Raw genomic sequence first — 18,293 nt, forward strand, 5'->3', positions numbered from 1 at the left:
TTACCCTAGCATTGTAAAGCCTTGTGCAGGTGTTTATGTCACTGGTGGCAGGAATGTTGATGGAGTATTGAATGGAACTTGGTCATGCAGGTGCTGATGATGTCATGGCTGGCAGAGGAGCTGATGGAGCAGCAGCTTCTTCCCCTTCTTTGATTACGCTCCTGGATTTTATACACTCATGTAGGGCAAACACCAATTCAAATAATGGTTGGACATCTGCCCAAGTTGGATCGTATGCTCAGAATAACCCAGAAGATCTGCACTATCTTTTTGGTGTCTTCTATGAACCTGAGCATCTGTTGTGACTGTAACACTAAATCATTAGAGCTATGTGCTGGTTTCAAACCCAGCAGGAAAATTAACTCCACTCAAGTTGCCCCTCTTCCCCCATCCCCTTCAAACAGCAGAGGGAACAGCAGGAGAGACCACAAGTGGTAATCAGAATTTTACTGAAAAAACTGACAATAAACACAACAGTATCAATAAAAGAGGCACGAAAGAGTGTGCTCTACCCACAAGAAGAGTATTCACCACCAAATCACCTAGCCAATCCCAATACAAAGCAGATCAATGCAGCAGCACTTCTGGGAAGCAAGCAATGCTTTTCCATCCTTGCCCCTCGTGTTTCACGTAAGTGCACCACGGCAAGGTCAACCCACATCACAGCACATGCCTGCTACAGAGAAAATCCAGAAAACTGTTCCAGATCTTGTAATGGCCATGCCACCTTGCACGTCCAAAACCAAGCTCTTCCTAGACATGATGTTGGCCACAGAGTGTAGAGTATAATTCCTGAACCATAGAGCAAGTAGCTAGAGGAGCCTGTCAGTGACTGGAGACAGTGAAAAGAGTTGCTGAGGCTTGGCAGTGCTTGAAGCTGCAGAAGGCTAGGGGACAATGGGCTCAAGAGTCCTGTCCTCAACATGAGACACTGGTTCTTCCAAGGGAACATAAAGCAGGGTTGTGCAGCCACTTGGGGTATTAGCTGGCTTTGGTCACCAAGATTACACTCCTGTATGAGTTAACACCTCGTTTGTGAGGAGGACGACCCTGAAAGACAGACAACAAACTGCTCACCCTCCTTCATTTGCCCTCTTCCTTGGGGGAGACATCCACCTCTGTGCTGGCAGCACTGCCATCCTCACCACTCTGCTTCTGTTGTGATGGCTTGATCTCAGTGTAAATGACATTGGAAGAGGCAGGTGCTGTCCCCTTCTTCTCAAAATTCAAATTGGCATAGGTCAGGTCCTCAGTCCCTGTCACCAGGGCTGCCTGCAGGGAGAGAGCAATGAGTAGAGCCTTGGCTTTTCTTTCTGTGTCTCCTCTGCTAATATTTTTCCACTGGCACAATTCTTTGTGCTGCCCAAGCATTACCCAGCTTGCTCAGAAGTGCCACCCACTCTAACACTCATAAGCCCTTATTTAACAACAATTAATAAGTGTTTAGGACTATGTTTTCAGAAAGCAAAGCTGATTTTACTGTGAAAGCCTTTAAGTGGGTATTCAGCAGCCAGTGCCTTTTTTTGACAGGGAGGAGGAAGAAATACATGCAAAGCCCTCCCTGGCTTACCGTGCTGACCTGATTCCCCTCCACCACTTCCCCGCTTGTGAGCTCTCCTGAAAAAGGAAATGTAGTTTAAACAGTAGTTAAAATATATTTTATATAATTTCTCTTAATTATAAACTAATAAAAATACCAAATTTTTCTTAATTATTTTTAAATTAAGAAAAAAATGAAAGAATGAAGCAAACATCTGCATTGGTCCTGCTTTTGTTGTGGGAGAGGATGAGGCACTGGAGTTCTGTGGTTCTGAAGATGGCCAAGGGGCTGGAGGGGTTGGCAAAGGGCTTAAAAGCCCTTGGAGGGGCTAGAGAAGAGCTCTGAGGTGGACACTTCTGGAAATGTAGTGACATGCAAGACCTGTTTCAATCACACCACAGGTTGTGCCATAACTGGGCTCCCACCAGCAACTAGCCAGAAGGAAGGCGGGGGGTGAACCTTCTCACCACTCTGGGACAGCTTGTTCAGGAGGACAGATTTCTGAAGGGAACACAGAGTGAGCAGGAACAGTAGGATGTCAAAGATGGACATCTCCCAGGCCTGGCTTTGTCCAGACCAGCAGTTGAGGAAGCAATGCCTACCTGTTCTGTTCTTTCTGCACTGCCACAGCAGGAAGCCAATGACTGGCATGTAAAGAAGCGTCCCAACCGCTAAGCCAAGGAGGATGCACAGGAGGAGGTTGAGTCCTGCACACACAACATCACAGAGGCACTCGTGAGCCACCATCCCCCGTGCAGGGACACATGCTGCCATTGCCTCCTTCATGGCAGGGCAGGTTTCTTCCCAGACGTGGACTTCTAGACCCTGAATCACCCACAGCTTCGGGGTGCTGACAAAATCCTGTCAAACTCAGCCAGTGATTAGTCAGAGCATCAGAGCCCCTTCCCAGCATCACAGCCTCTGATCCACTGGTGCCTACCCCAATTTAGCAGTGGGTCCCACCCACTCATGGGAAAACATCTGGATATTTTCCCTTTTACTGCTCTTTTTCCCTGAGGACTCCTCCTGCCCCCCCACTCTTGCAGCCAGAGGACTGTGAGGACGCACCTTTCCAGATCTTTCCTGTGACATCTGTCTGAGATCTTGCAGAGCCACAGCCTGAAGGACAGAAACATGAGTGAGAGACTGTCCAGAGTCTGTCCCTGCACACTTCTCTGCTTTGGTGCAGGAACCTTGACCCCACAGTCCTGGCTGTCCCACTCTTGCCACCAGAGCTCCGCCCACATCAACATTTGGCTGATGTGCTACAGCTGGATGATATGGCAGGTCCTGTTCCAAGGAACCAATGGCCCAGCAGCTCCATGGTGGGATGCATCCGCCAAAAGGCACTGTGCTGGGTTGGCTCCTCCAGGTTTCAGGATGCTTTCAGTGGAAATGGTGCATGGAAGAACCAGAACCAGAGGCATGCTGGATGTAGCACCCTTCTCTGCCCACTCATCTCCCCCATGGAAACAGAACCACTGCCACTTACGGGGAGCTGCTGCTTGTGTGCTGTTTCCAGTGTCTGTCGAGTTTGGTCTTGTGATGAAGACCCTACACACACACATTCCCATGTGAGCTGTACACATGCTGGAGGTGGTGAGATTTGTACAGTTTCCTCCCAGAACCACAGTGTTGGTTTGACTCTTCCCCTGCAGACTTTCAGGTTCATACCACTTCACCTGCACTGTGAGATTCTCCAAACAAATCTCAAACTGCACAGTGATGACTGGCTCTACCAGCTGACTGACTGTTCCTGGAGGAAACAAAACCAGAAGTGACAGCTGAAATACATATGATCCTGCAGGGTCATGTCCCACGTGTCACTCATGAAAGACATGGTGAAGTGACTGTCCTTTCCTGCAGCAGCTGATGATTTTTTCCACATCTGGCTGCTAACCATTCCTCAGTACTCAACACTAAAATGTTGCATGTTGACTCGTGCCACTGAACACTGTGCACGGCACAAACTTGTCTGTGTCTCAGGAAGGACTGAAAACGTGAGGATCAGGGAGAAGACACCTCCTCCTCCTGTGACACAATCACCCAAGCAGGAAGTGCCACAGGCTCAGGCTCCACCATTTCATGGAGTATGAGGTGGGACTGAGGGGTTGGCAGTGGAGAATGGTTAGCTCTGGAGAAGTAGAGAAAATACAGCAAAAGAGATCGCTGCAGCCTCTCTGGCTTCATCCCTAATGCTCACTCTGGAGTACTTCAGAATCACTCCTGAACCTCTGAGCTGAAGTCACTTCACACCTTCTCAGCTGAGCCCTCCCTCTCTCACCTCTCTTCAGTCCATTCTTTCCACTCTGAGGGGAGTCAGTGGACTTCTGTCCCCTACTACCCTTGCTCTGTTCAGAACATCTGTTCTTGGATATGTTCTTTGTGTTCTCCACCCTGCATTTGTAGGTTCCTGTGTGTGCTTTGTTCACATGGGCAAAGATGAGCGGGGCCAGATAATTTTTAATCTCCATACCACCTTCATTCTGCTGTTTTCCCTCATTTCAGGTGATATTAAGCCACTTTACCTCCCTGGCGGTGCTGCTCAAGCCTGCCTAGGGCAGACATTGCAAGATAAAATCTAACCCTACCAACACATCGACTGTGGCTGAAATCTGGTAAGCAAGTCCTGCGGGAAAAAAGCCAAACCTATAGAGGGTTGGATTTGTGTTAAGGAATACCTGCATCTGCCAGGTGAAGCTGACTCCCCTCTGCAGTCAATTAGGCTTATAAGCATTTCTGTTTCCTTCCCCCCTGCCTGTTTTCTCTCCCTGCTGCTGAAGGTGAAGCTGGTTCAAAGCCCCCAGAGCTCACAGTCTGTGCACACACAGCTGCAGGGGGAACCCCTCTGCAAGGCACATGGCAAGGTGCTGGTGCAGAAGAGGGGCTAAATGCTGCAAGAGGAGAGGAAAAAGCAGCAGCAGTCACTTCCCAGACCTTCTGTGGGCACATGCAAAGAGGGAAGAGTTCAGAGCAGCGGCAAGGGCGCTGAGGGACTCACCAACTGGCAGCCAGGTGAGGAGCAGCAGGGGCAGAAAGGTATCAGCCAGCCACAGCTCCATGCTTCCCAACAGCTTCATGGTGACGATGCTGGGTGCCTGGTGGGATCAGCCAGGAGCCTCCTGTCTCTCCCTTCAGCGTGGGATCACTGCTCAGCCAAGGGGAGCTGAAGCCTTGCTGAGACCTCACCCCCTCACCACTGGGCCAGACAGTTCCCTCTGTGCTCACAGGCTTCCCCTCTCTTCCCCTTCTCTTGCTTCAGCCCAATACTTATCTCCTCTCTACTCTGATTCCTCCTCCGGTTTCATCCTGACCACATACCCTCGGCCCTGAGACCAGAGTAATGCATCCGGGAGCTGCTGATGACCATTTCCCACTACTCTAGGGCCCAGCCCAGTAGCTCCCTGCCACTTCCCCAGTTCCCTACAGCACCACCTCCCCACACCACCCGAGTCCGTTTTGTTTTACACCCAGGAATGGACCCCTTGGAGGAAGCAGTGCTGCCGTCACAGCAGGGGGTGGGGTGATGTCCACACCCATCTGGTGATCGGGTGTGCTCGCTGAGCTCAGGTGGGGACCCACACACCCTGCCAGCCCCCAGGGACCTGCGGTTTGACACGGGCATGGTTTTGATCAGACTGTTCTGGTTGTGGGATGTATGAGGCCCTGCAGAGCCCTGCTCCAGCTATGAGTATCCAGATTCCAGCTCCTGCCCTGCAGAGATGGGGTGCCACAGGCAAACTCCTGTATTCCCCTGCCACCTCTGGCGTGAGGGACACCAGGACAGGAACATCCACCAGGCCAGACACAGCTTGTGTCACCCCTGCCACCAAAGGGACGTGGGCAGCAGTCAGGTGCAGGCCCCTCTGTCTCCCCAGCCTCTGTGGGTGCAATCTCTGCTGCTCCCCACTGACTGCCACTGCTCTTCCTCTTTGTGTTCAGAGCAAAACGTCCTTCCATCTGCCATTTCCTCCCCTTTAGTTTCTATCAGCCTCCACAGGAACCACCCTCCACACCATGCTGCGCACACACAGCCCACCCATGTGTCTCCTTGAAGAAAGGGTATTCATTGGACCTCTTCTCCACCAGCCAGTGGAACCTCCTCACTGAAGCTGAGGTCTCATCTGCAAACCAACTCATATGAGGAAACAGCAACACCAGCATGATATTTGCTGATAAGAGGGTACAAGATCCACAAGAATGACAAGTGAGAGGTTCTTTGTCTCTCTTGCTCTTCCCTCTGGACCTCTTCATCTCTTCCCATGCTCTTTCTGATATTCAGTTTCTCTCTGCATTCAAGTCTTCGTATCTGTTCATTTCATAACTGCGTAATTATGTGTACTTGTTTACTTCCTTTTTATTTCTATTCTAGTTCTCACGTTTCCTGGCACTGATGAAGCCAAGATCTTCTTCAGCAGGAAATGCCTTCCCAGCTGTGGTGCTGGTGGAACTGAAGGTTAATGTCTAGCCTTCTGCTGACTCCACAAAGCACCTCTCCTACCAGAGCCCTTTGTGCTCCACAGCAACATTCCATGGTGCTCTGTGCCAAGGAGAAAGGACAGCAGGAAATGACAATGCTGCTGTTAACAACACACAGTGTTCTGTGTCAGCAGCAGCTACACCAGGCACTACACAATGTCCAAAGTAACAGGGAGGTTGCAGAGTTCCTCAGGAACTCCCCACTCCCGTGAAGTGAACGAGGGAAATACAGAACGTGCCACCAAGGTCTTCTTCTCCCAGCTGCTGGGAGGCAGCGAGGAGCCTCCTGTGCCATGCTGGGGAGGATAAGGAGCGGTGTGACGAGAAGGGCTGTCCTCAGATGGCCCGTGGTGGCTTTACAGGGGCTCTTCCTTGGGTGTCGTGATGCTCTGCCCCCCGCAGGGTCTCCAAAAGCGGTCCTGCCCTCAGCCTGCACCTCACAGCACTGTGGAACTGGCGGGGCTCGGGAGCGCACTGCTCTGAGACCCCTGAGCCCTCACGGAGCTGGGCCCAGCACAGCCGGCGTCAGAACCCCCGGTGCTAGTGACTCCGAGCGGGACGTGCGTGCAGAGGCTAGCGGTGTCCCGGACCCCCCTGAGGCACGGCATCGTCAGGCGGCCGCCGCCACTCGGACCCTGACACGGGGACGCCCCGAGAGCGCCTCACCTTAGCGTTCATCGTGGAGCTGACGCGCCTCGTTCTGATCTTCCATTGGCTGTTGTCTCTGTCCGTCACTTAAGCCCCGCCTCTCCACCCATCTTCCCCCACAGGATTGGCCGTTCCTCATGCGGAGCATGAAACCTCCCTGGGCGCCGCCATGTTGGAGCCTTTGCCCGGCGGAGGGTCGGCGCGGCCTTGGCTGTCGCGCATGCGTGGGCCGGGCAGGGGCGCCGCCCCGGGAGCGCGCGGCCGCCTCGGCAGCGCGCCCGGGCCGAGGATGCGCCAGGCGGGACAGCCGCGGCGGCCCGGCCGGGCACAGGTGAGGGCGGCTCCGACCCCTCGGGCCCCCCGGGCTCCTCTGCTGCCCCGGGGCCGCCGGGCGGCGCGGGGGGCGCGGCCGTGCCCGAGGGCGCGGGGCCGGGAGCGGCCGGGAATGGGCCGAGGGTACCAGCTCCGTGTGGGCCGGTGGGGTGAGGTGGGGCCTGTCCCGTCCAGAGTCCTGAAGGGTGAGGTCAGGTCAGGTGAGGTGAGGCGAGGTGAGGTGAGCCCTTCCCTGCCCCAGAGGTGAGGCGAGATGAGGCAGCTCTGCCCCGTCCAGCCCTGTGAGGGATCCGCACACGAAGAGCAGCTGCCCAAGCCCCGCAGCCCGGGCAGCACAGAGCATCGTGGGCCATGCCAGAGGCATCCCCGGCGCTGCCGTGGCCCTGCCACGAGTTTTGCATGAAGGCCGGTTTGGTTTCCAGGATTTTCCAGCTGCTGCTCTCCGGCACGGTCCTCATTGCCACCTTCGACCTCGGGCGGCACCTGTGGGAAGCCCTGTGCCCGGAACGGCGCCTTTGCTGCTGTACATCCACACCAGGAAGGACAGAGTGCTGTGCTGGGCTTGTCTCGAGGTGTGGTGGGAGTTCCTTGAGGCTGTGGACTCGTGGGTTATCGCACAACCCGCTGGCACTGAATCAAAAGCACATTTAGTAAAGAAACCACGTCAGTTTTGATATCACCATGTGAAGTGTTTCATACACAGAGCCTCAGGTGTATTTGTGCCAGAGGGCAGAAGTGCTTGCTGGTGTGCTCCTCCACCACGTGCTTCATCTTCCTTGGAACCCAAATGGAACCTTCTAGGATAAGTTGGAGACATGTGGAAAACTTTTCTTTTTATGCCGAGCCATCTTTTGATGCTACCCTGGCCAGCACCTTTCTGGACATGGGCTGTTATTCTTTCACTACCTTTGGACATCTGTATTGGTCCACAATAGTTTCTGGGCCCTGTGATCCTTGTACTATTTAGTTTTTGAGACTTCTGCTTCTGGAACTTCTGGACTGCTTCAACATGGAATTGAATTGGATCTTGTGGGAATCATCAGGTTTTTCATTGCATTGGGTCACATAACTTCTTGTTGCTATGTGTACCAAAAGAGTCAAAAAGCTCTTTTCTGTGACTGGGATGGGACTTCAAACTCACAGAGAGATTCAGCAAAAATGGAGGTGTTTTGTGGCCTCCAAAAAAATAAGAATGGCAGAGCTCTAGGTGCTTCTGTTAGAAAATTTAAGTCAGAATGATGGTGCAGGATCGATTATTTCATCTCTGTTAAAAAGAGATTGATTTTAATCTCCTGACATACAAGATATCTGTTGCTGTCTGGTTTAATTTTCCCATAAAAGCTCTGTCTTTTGGCTTTTCTAGGGTTCTCCTTAAAGTGTTCATTCCGGTGTTTGACCACTGGAGATGTTGATGTGCTAGGATTTTAATTTCTGAAAGCTTGGCTTTTAAAAGGCTTTTCATGTTTTTTGTAACTAATTTCCTGAGGCTTGTTTGAAGGTTTGAGGCTTGGTGGGTTCTATAGTAAATAGAAATTGTACCTAATTCTAATCTCTGGTTTTGGCCACAGTTTCAGGCATTTCTTCCTAAGAGCTGTTTCCATGCTCTGCCAAATCCAGTTTTTTCTAGTTTTCAGTTCAGTGTTAGATGTGATTTCTGTGCATTCAGTGACTCTCAGTGGGTAGACAAGATTCTTTCTTTTGACTCCCTGTAAATGACAAATGTCTGCAAATGTCTCATGGCAAGGGCACTTCACAACTTAACCAAAGGCTGCTGCAAGGATCCACCTCCTTCAGATTGTTTTAATCCTTCCTTCTCTGAGCTCCCTTTGCTATGCTCTTGTATGGTGAAGGACAGTGAAAATATCATGTTTCTCCATCCTAAGCCACTCAGGACTTTATTACCTGTGATGTCTTTTCCAAACTGAGGAATCATTTCTTGCTTAGGTCTTCCTTATGAGAAGATATTGATGCTTTTGACCACCTCTGCAACACTTCCAGTTCTGCTCCCCCACCCCTGCTTGGAGAAGTACAGATGTGCATGCAGAGCTCCAGACGATGGTGCTCTGGGGACCTCTGTGGTGGCACAGTGCTGTTCCTTTGGGATCTCTGTTCATTTTTGATAAACTGTTAATTACAGCTGCCTCTCCTCAACGGTGGCTTTGTTCTGACACAGTGTTTAGGTTGTTTCTACAGGGTGGCCTGGGCTGGAATCCCTCATCTGCCAGCACTGGAGTGTGTCTGCAGTGTGTGTGTGAAGGGTGAAGTACCCACATGTACCCCTCTTCAAACGCTCTCATTACAGGTCTTTCAGCATCTGTTCCAGTCCTGCCTGTGCCAGGTGTGCTCTGGGTCTTGCCTTGTGTAATGATTGTCTTTTTGCTGCCTTTCAGCATCCACATCCATCCTGCTGTACCTGCTCTGCCAAACCAGGACTTCCCAGTTGATGAAAGTCTGGTAGGGGAAGAGGAGATTTGTGGTGATACTAGTGTTGAGCTGGTGTCCTGATGTTCTTGTAGCATCAGGAGCTGCTGGTGCATTGTAGTTAATCACTAGATTTTGTAGATTTGTGCCATTAGCTCCCAGTGATACCAATGGTATCACATGGTAACATGCAGAAGCATGTTATGTTTTGGGATGAGTGAGTTTAAAATGAGTTTAAATAAGATAAATGAGTTTAAAATCTGCACCTGACTGAGATTTTTTTTAAGAGGCAGTTGAATGGAAAACAGGAGTAACACTTAAAGAGTAACACTTAAAATGAGAGTGATACAGAAATCAGCTTATCTGAGTAGCAAGAGTCTGCTATTGCACATGCTGCGGTGTTCTCTCAGAGCGTATTCAATGAATTCAAGCTTTTCTAAACTGTTGTAGTGTTGTGTAAGTTGGACACTGTTGAGCACATCTGTGTGATCTGGTGCAAGCAGGCACACACTCACCTGGTCTCTGTTCCACCTCACTTTGTGTATCCTCAGTCAAAGATGATGCACTTTCTGCTGTAAGAATTTTTGATTCTTCCAGTCAATAAAATGCCAAACATAGATCTGTGAGGACTTCAACAATTATGCTTGCTGTCCATCCAGTTGCAAGATTTTATTTTTGTTTTTGTGATTGCTATAAAGCAAGCCTGGGTACAAGCCATCCTCTTTGCCAGTTTCCCAGGATCCCACCCTTTTTTGTGGAATAGTAAATATTTCCAAGATCCTTTTGATCTTTGTCACTACCTTATTTGAGTGTTCTGTTAAATTTTGCATAAAAATGAGTTTATGCCAAGGAACTTTGTTCATCTTTATAAAGAGTGACAGTTCAGTATTGCTGCAAACACTGCATCACACAGAATAAGGGAAAACATACTGAATTAATTAAGTAAATATTTCATAAGCTGTTTTATAGCATCTGTAAACATTTGTGCATTTTACAGGATAAATATTCTCAAGCATTTCCATTTTCTAGTTTAGTGTCTATACTGCAAAAATACCTAGGAATTCAATCAGGATTCAGTTGTGTAATATTCTGGGCAGTGTAGGCACCCCCAGACTAATGAGATGCTGATTGCAAACAAAACACTTACACTGGGAGTAATTTCACTTGTGTGCTGGTACTGCCCAGTGCTGTGTCAGGATTTGCTTTCATGTGTTGTAACTTCATGTGTGTGAATATCTTAGGATGGCAAGATGAGTAACACTTTCTGAAACAGGTTGTGATTCTTGCTGGTTATAGAGGTCTCTTCCAAAGGTGTTGATCTGGTGCTGGTACCAGTTCTTTTTTTAAATATGGTCTTTGTTTTTTCATTGAAAGCTTCTAAAGAAAACTGAATTTGTCATGTTTTTCTCTCTTTAGAAAATAATTCAAAATAGGTCCAGTGGGTGTAGTAGTTGAGAATTCAGAAGGGCACAGAACAAAAGCTGGATCATGGGTTTCTGTGCTGTCAGAGATTGAGGAGACTTCTGACATCTCTCCTTGAAGCTGGTGTTAAAGCAAATGCTAAAGGCAGTTTGGCCAGTTTTGGACAGCAGCTGTGCTAAGACAGACTGGCAGGGAGGGATCAAAGAAACTGATTTGTCAGGAAATACTTGTTAAGAACAAAAGGAGTGTGACTTTCACAAATGTTTGTGTGTAGGGAATATAATAATTCTGTGCAAACCCTGCATTCCCGGTGATTAAGTTGGCATAGGGAGAAGGAGATATTTTTAACTGTCCTGAGTTAAGTAAAGCTTTTAACTACCCACAGTGGACACAGAGGAGCGCCCTTTTCCTTTTGGAAAGCAGCTTTCTGTGTATTTAAGCACTGGCATTCTCTCTGTAGCCTTTTCCTCCCCAGGCAAAACAGGCTCATTGAATCCAGGCTTTCCCCATAGGACGTTTTCTAAATGTTCTCTGGACTGACTTATCTATTTGCCATAAAATTGTTAAGGTCCAAGCAGTTGTTTTCAGTTTGTGTATTTAATTTGGAAGAAAGATTTATATGGCCCTAGGCATGCCTATTATTTCCAGCTATTTCAATTGGTCTAATAAAAGATATTACCTCATCTCACAAACCTTTATCTCATTTAGGGACTTACATCATCACAAATAGAGCAGTGCTGCTTTTACTGCCGGTGTGACAGACTCTGTCCTATCCTCTTGGTGCTTCCTGTCACTCCCAGTTTGTGGCTGTCTGTGTCTGGTTTGTCCTGCATGCTTGTGTGTGTTTGTGTCACATTTTGAAGCCAAGGAATTGACTCTGTCCATTGTTTTCTTACCATTCTTCTGCAATAGGGTTGTTAGACTTGTCCCTTAATACTGTATCTCTACAGATTGCAGCTTTTGGGGGGTTTTGTTTTTGTCATTACGATGTTTGAGAATGTTGAAAGCCATGGGAAGGGTGGAAGGTGGCATTCAGGATAGATGTGTTTGATTACCACAGGATGTTTCTTGTTGATAATGACTTGTAACTTTTGACATTTTAGGAGCTGTGGATGGAACACCAAGCTGAGGAACCGAACATTTTATTGAAGGCCTATGTGTAGACCCTGATGCTTGAATGAATGAAGGATGAAAATGCTCCCTGGAGTGGGTGTGTTTGGAACTGGTAGTGCTGCCCAGGTCCTGGTACCCTTGCTGAGGGCAGAAGGTTTCTCCATTGAAGCTCTTTGGGGCAAGACTGAAGAGGAAGCCAAACAGCTGGCAGAGGAAATGAACATCTCCTTCTACACGAGTCGGACTGACGATGTTTTGCTGCATCAGGACGTAGACTTGGTTTGCATCAACATCCCTCCACCGCTAACTCGGCAAATTGCTGTGAAGGCTCTAGGTACCTTTTTATCTTTGGAGTTGGACCAAAAATCCATAGCTCGTTGGCAGATTGAAATTTGAAGCTGCTACCCCAGCACAATTGTGGTTGCATCAAAAGGCAAATGCAGTGCTAAAAGTTTTGTGTAGAGTTGGTAGCAACAACTGTGAGAAAGGTTACCTGTGTTGGTTTTTTTTTGTAAAAATACTGTTTATAATTGCTTGTAGCTCTGTTTCAACCAACTAAGCTAAAATATCTCGTTCACCTCAGATGGAACTTGTGGTGGAGAGTTTATAATAAAAATTGGCTGTATAAGAGATAATAATGAGAGGGTAAAATGGGTTTATGCCCATTAAAAAAACACAAAGCAACGAAAAAAACCAAACAAAACAATTTGTTTAATTAATTCCAAATTTTCCCATATTCTGCACTAGGAAACTGAGATTTGCCTGGAGGGGGGTGGGGCGGCTGTACAGCTCTGCTTTCTGTTTTCCAAGTAAAACCAAGCTTGAAAGTTGAAAGCCTTTGAAAAAATATTTGTATGTACTCAGTAGAATCATGTGAGTTAGGATCTAAGAGATGCTGTTTTAGCTGTGACCCTGGTCACTACCTGGACTGCTCTTGGGACATCCATGTCCATAGCAGGCTGATGTGGTTGTGGGTGGAGGAATCCTTCTACCTGACACAGGAGGGCAGATGTTGGGGACAGCAGGAGGAATCCAGCCAGATGAGGAAGAAGGGATGACACCCCAGACTGGTTGAGCAGGGAGATGGCAGCCAACTGCCCGGGCATCCTGACATTTCTTAATTCCCCAGTGTGACTTTGTAGTGTTAATGTCCTCTCCCATAGTGCAGCATGGGTGTCAGCTTGCGTGTAATTCTGTAAATAACAAGGGTGATATTTTTACTGTGTTTACAGGAGATACATGAGTTAATTTTAGGACAGGTAATCTCTCAGACCATGTGAGCCAGAGTGGTTTGTTGTGCCTCTTTGCTCTACAGTAATTTCTTTTGGAAGTAAACAACTCCCTACACAAACATTTACAATACCACTAAGATATGCAGAGAGAGATTTCGGGCTTTTTTTCCTCTCTCCTTTTCTTTTTTACATTGTTAGATTTGTTTGCCTCATTAGTGTCCTTTGAATTTTAAGGTATTCTGATTTTTAAAGATTTGAACTGTAAGTTAGAGCTTATCTCTTCAAATATGCTAAAAAATCTTTTAAGCCCTTGTTAGGTAATACGCATTTCACTAGGTCTTGTGTCTCTTCACGATCAAGTGGGCTAAAAAGGAGAGGTTTGAACTTTCTCTGGTGGATTATTAACTAAAAGGGATTGGGATTCCTTCTTTGAAGGCTGGGGAACTATAAGATGACGTTATCCAGAGGAGGAAAGGGGGATAAAGCTGGTACAGAAGTAAGAGGTTGTATGTACGCTTGGCTGCAAGTTTAGGAAGTGGGAGGCTGAAAAAGCCAGGGAAATGGATGGATGTAGCAGGAAAGGGTAACAATCACTTCCTTTGTCCTGAGATGTTCTGATTTGCAAACTGATGCAGACATCTCAGACCCAGTGTGAAGCTGACCTTGCCTTTCAGCTTTCCAGGCTTATTGCAGTGGTATTTGCAGGTCTGCTGCCCACTATGTCAAGACTTATTTAAAGCCAGTGTTGGGTGGTTTCCTGTGACTGAATGTTTTGAAGGAACACAGAACCAGGGTAGGGCCAAAGATGGCAAGTACATTTTCTTTGGAAGTTGAGATTGATACAGTGATGGTTATAAACAGAGGATTATTGGCTGTGAATTGTATACAACAGATTGGTGTTTACTTGCCTAGAAACTGGGCTTTAGGAAAGATCAGATGTGGTGCAGTAATAATGGTCTTGTGTGTTATATTGGTTTTGTTGGGGTCAGTTTGTTTGTTTTAAAGTGCTGACACTTTTATTACTTATTTTTGTACATTTTTATACTTTTTTTTAAACTGTGCTTCCATTTTTGTTCCTGGCAAAGAGGGGAAGAGACCCAGTTTTTCTAGGTGGTGCAGTTTCCTTGCCTAAGTTACTTATTGACAGACATCCATGAATAAGCCTGGGGACAAAGCAGTGGCACTGGTTTGAGTTCATGAACCAGACAGAACAGATCAAAGCCCAGGGGACAGTTCACATTAAAATCAGTATAATCTGTTTATCTCCACAACAGGCAAAGCAAGAAGCTCTCCTTAAATTTGTGCTTCTTTTGATCTCAGAGGAACTAAATAAATTTCATGCAACGTCTGTGTTGTGGTTCATGTCCCACAGTTAAATGCACCCATCCATGCTCTCATGTGTCTGAGCTGCTGAGGGCCTGAACCGAAAATTTTGCAGCTGTGGTTTAGGAAAACAATATGGTACAAAGTTCAGGTTATTCATTACCGAAACAATAGTAACAATCCCAATAGTAACAATCTGGCCCGCTCGGAGGGTTGCTGAAGGGCTGGCTGGGTGCAGCCGGGAGGGGGAGCACGGAGAGCAGGAGCCGCGGTGTGGGATCTGCCTTCCCCTCGCGTGCCACAGACCGATTGAGATGCGTGTGCTGCTACCCTCTCACTGGGAGTCAATTAAAAGCTGCTCTGAGGAGGGAGCACAGTCTGCCCCTGGCTAAGGAGGAGCTTTCAGAGAGGCATCTACCACCGTGTGCAGTGATTCCTGCAGTTCTTGGGCAAAACTGGTGTGCCATGACTGACCTTCAGGTTTGACATCACCAGTCAGTGTCTGTAACAACCATGTTGGGAATAACGTGGTTATTACACTGAAAAATGTTTAGATAAGTATGTGATCAGAACAGACAGAAAACAGGAAAAGTAAAGCCCTGCCATAAGAAGGGGAATACTAGAAAAGCTCCAAATGTAAGGATTGGTTAAAGCTTGTACTGTGATACTTCTTTGTATTACTTCTGCTTTAAAGTTAAAAAGAAAAGGATTATTGACTGCCCCCATTGATTTGGGCCAAACATGATGTGAAGTGCCTCAGTATCAATAAAAGTGCACTGGGTCAGCTTGGGAGGTCAGCTCTTGTCTGTATAACTCAGTCACTTTTTGTCTGATTGTACAAGCAGGCTGTATGTGCTGACCAAAATCTTTTTCTTTCTAATCAGAAATTATTGTTTTAAAACAGTCCACTTACCAAAGCATTATTTGTAATTCTTGTGTTCTGTACACAGAATATGTATGTAAATATGTCTTTACCTTAGAAATTGCTGCAGGAAAGCCTGACTCATAAAAACACCACCAACTGACAACCTTGGGGGCATCTGAGCATTTTTTGCTCATGTATGCTATTAAATACTATTTTTTTTTTCATTTGTGCTGCAGGCATAGGGAAGAACGTGCTCTGTGAGAAAGCTGCTACCTCTGTGGATGCCTTCAGGATGGTCACAGCTGCCAGGTATTACCCCAAGCTGATGAGCATCGTTGGCAATGTTCTCCGTTTCTTGCCTGCCTTTGTGAAGATGAAGCAGTTGATAGAGGAACACTACGTGGGCAACGTCATCATCTGCGACGTGCGAGTCTATGGGGGAAGCCTGCTCAGCCACAAGTACAACTGGATCTGTGATGAGCTCATGGGAGGGGGTGGGCTGCACACCATGGGCACCTACATCATCGACCTCCTGACTCATCTCATCAGCAGGAGGGCAGAGAAGGTCCACGGTTTGCTCAAGACTTTTGTGAAGCAGAACACGGCCATCAGCGGGATCCGCCACGTCACCAGCGATGACTTCTGCGTTTTCCAGATGCTCACGAGCGACGGTGTCTGCTGCACTGTGACTCTCAACTTCAACATGCCCGGATCATTCATCCATGAGGTCATGATTGTGGGCTCTGCTGGTCGCCTCATAGCTCGTGGGACAGACTTGTATGGGCAGAAAAACACTGCACTCCAGGAAGAACTACTGTTTACAGACTCTCTGCCTGTCAACAAGGGCCTTTTGGATAAGGGCTTTAAAGACATCCCGCTGCTTTACCTGAAGGGAATGGTGTACATGGTGCAAGCCCTGCGGCAGTCTTTCCAAGACCAGGAAGACCGTCGGACATGGGATCATAAACCTGTGTCTATGGCAGCCTCTTTTGAAGATGGTCTGTACATGCAGAGTGTGGTAGAGGCCATCAAGAAATCCAGTAGGTCGGGTGAGTGGGAGACTGTGGAGGTGATGACTGAGGAACCAGATGCCAACCAAAACCTCTGTGAGGCGCTTCAAAGAAATAACTTATGAACATTCCTACCTTGGAAAATAGGACAATTAACACTTCTGGCTGTAATGTAAAAAACCTCTGTTTTTAAGATATGTAGATTCTTATTTAATAGCCTGAGTTTCTTGTTTTTTTTAAACATGTAAAATATGTTCTGATAGGAACTGTTGTGGTTTAAATTGTTTAAAGAGTTTTAAATGTTTCAGTTTTTTGCAAACATTTAATTTTTGTCTTGGAGACTGGTAGGAAAACTTGAATTGCCCTTTGCACTTGCAGTAGCTGAAGTGAATCGTGGGATCTCTGCCATTGTGTGGCTTGGAAATGGGACACAACCTCTGTTGCACAGGTTGCTGATTTAACCATGAGAGCATGTAGAGCAAGATCAGGGAGTATCTGTTGTTCAGATGCCTTTTTCTTCTCTCTTGGAGGCTGATTTACATTTTAATCCTTAGTTTGTAAAATTTTATAAAAAGAGTTTAGTAATGTAACAGATCTCTAAACTCCTATAGGACAAAAAGTAGAAGGAATGGATTAGAGTTAGTAACATAAGGATCAGCCCTTTGGCTTCCTGCCCGTGGTAGATGTCTTTCAAATTCATTCAAACTGGTGTTTTATATAAATGATACTATAATCCTCTGTTGTTGGTATCTTGGCAGGAAGATCATCAGGAAGTCTGTGATGCATTGAGCTATTATTCCATATCTGTAGACATTATTCCTTCTACTCAAGAGGCTGCCTGTATCCAGCAGCATTTTTTCCATAAGCTCTGTGCCTGTCAGTTATGTTTACTGCCTGGGAGCACTGGTGCCACGTTCTCATTTCTGTGACTGTTAATAAACAAATGCCTCCCAGAGTCACGGGATTGCCACAGTGTCGTGGGTAACAAAGTTGTACAGCATTAACCTTTCAGGGACCTGAAAGTGGAAGGAAGGAGGTATTTCCTACCTCTTGCAGCTCTCTTAATGTGCTGGCTGGATAACTGTCACACTACACACATCCTGATAGTTGAGAGAACAGGGACTGAACTGCCATGGGTCGATGTGCTCTTGATCTCAAACACTGGCTTTTAACCCTCTGGCCCAGCCCATCCTCATGTTCTCCTGCAGCTGGAGAGATTTGTTGGCAGATGATGGGGTGGGAGTTCACTCCTTTTGAGAAATGTTTCTCTCTGAGGCAGGTATGTGGAAAGGATAGTCCAATTTTACTATGTTTGTTTCGTGTACTTGAAAGCTTTTTTTTTTTTTAATGTATTTCCCACTAAATTGTAACCCTGTGTATTTATGTATATTAACATGCACGCTGCTGTTTCATAAGCTGGACCTTCCTGAAAAGTATCATGTTTTCTACAGAAATAAAAAGCTGTGTTTGTTGAGGGAATTCTCTATGAAGTTGCGTGGTTGTATTTCATTTGGTCAAGCTAAAACCATCCTAATAAAAATGAACAGGAGACTCGGAGCTGGGATTCAGTGTCTGGTTAGTCCTTCCTACCTCACTGTAGAAGTTGCCAGAAGACACCAAGAAGCAAAATCCCTGCAGTATTGATGGACCACTTTCTTTGCTCAGAGTATAAATTAGGTATTTACCTTTGGATATTTACTTTACAGACTTAAAAGAAACAACTACTACTACTGTGCTGTTTTAAAGGGCAGGAGTGTGGCTGCTCCTGTGTGCTCTCATCTCTATTGTGAGGTGTGTGAAGGAAGTGAAGGGTTAGGTTGCATATTAGGAAAAGTTCTTCACCAAGAGGGCTAATTTCATGCCAGTTTGGGGTCTGTTTTGAAGCTGTCCTTCTGGAACTGAGAACC

The 18,293-nt window shown here is 47.0% G+C and overlaps 2 protein-coding genes across 7 annotated transcripts; one reads left to right on the forward strand and one right to left on the reverse strand.

Moving 5' to 3' along the window:
• Positions 1–423: 423 nt before the first annotated feature.
• Positions 424–6,825, reverse strand: LOC146432125 (uncharacterized). 3 transcript variants are annotated; one of them, XM_085071550.1, is made up of 7 exons: positions 6,686–6,825; positions 4,542–6,080; positions 3,033–3,296; positions 2,609–2,659; positions 2,143–2,247; positions 1,571–1,617; positions 424–1,272 (listed from the first exon to the last, which is right to left on the reverse strand). In XM_085071550.1, exons 2-7 carry the CDS (start codon positions 4,618–4,620, stop codon positions 1,084–1,086), a joined length of 735 nt encoding a protein of 244 aa, XP_084927676.1. In that variant the 5' UTR covers positions 4,621–6,080; positions 6,686–6,825; the 3' UTR covers positions 424–1,083. The 3 variants fall into 3 exon arrangements, with proteins under 3 accessions (XP_084927676.1, XP_084927677.1, XP_084927675.1); XM_085071551.1 differs by having other exon boundaries at positions 3,033–3,275; positions 4,542–6,734; XM_085071549.1 differs by having other exon boundaries at positions 4,542–6,734.
• Positions 6,826–6,853: 28 nt separating this feature from the next.
• Positions 6,854–17,865, forward strand: GFOD2 (Gfo/Idh/MocA-like oxidoreductase domain containing 2). 4 transcript variants are annotated; one of them, XM_085071544.1, is made up of 4 exons: positions 6,881–6,998; positions 8,945–9,058; positions 11,947–12,290; positions 15,613–17,865. In XM_085071544.1, the coding sequence occupies exons 3-4, from the start codon at positions 12,032–12,034 to the stop codon at positions 16,509–16,511; spliced, it is 1,158 nt and encodes a 385-aa protein (XP_084927670.1). In that variant the 5' UTR covers positions 6,881–6,998; positions 8,945–9,058; positions 11,947–12,031; the 3' UTR covers positions 16,512–17,865. The 4 variants fall into 4 exon arrangements, with proteins under 4 accessions (XP_084927669.1, XP_084927670.1, XP_084927672.1 ...); XM_085071543.1 differs by lacking the exon at positions 8,945–9,058 and having other exon boundaries at positions 6,854–6,998; XM_085071546.1 differs by lacking the exons at positions 6,881–6,998; positions 8,945–9,058 and adding an exon at positions 7,863–8,043.
• Positions 17,866–18,293: the final 428 nt, after the last annotated feature.

The sequence above is a fragment of the Lichenostomus cassidix genome, chromosome 11 (genome assembly GCF_008360975.1).
Source record: "Lichenostomus cassidix isolate B80296 chromosome 11, HeHo_3.0, whole genome shotgun sequence".
NCBI lineage: Eukaryota > Metazoa > Chordata > Aves > Passeriformes > Meliphagidae > Lichenostomus > Lichenostomus cassidix.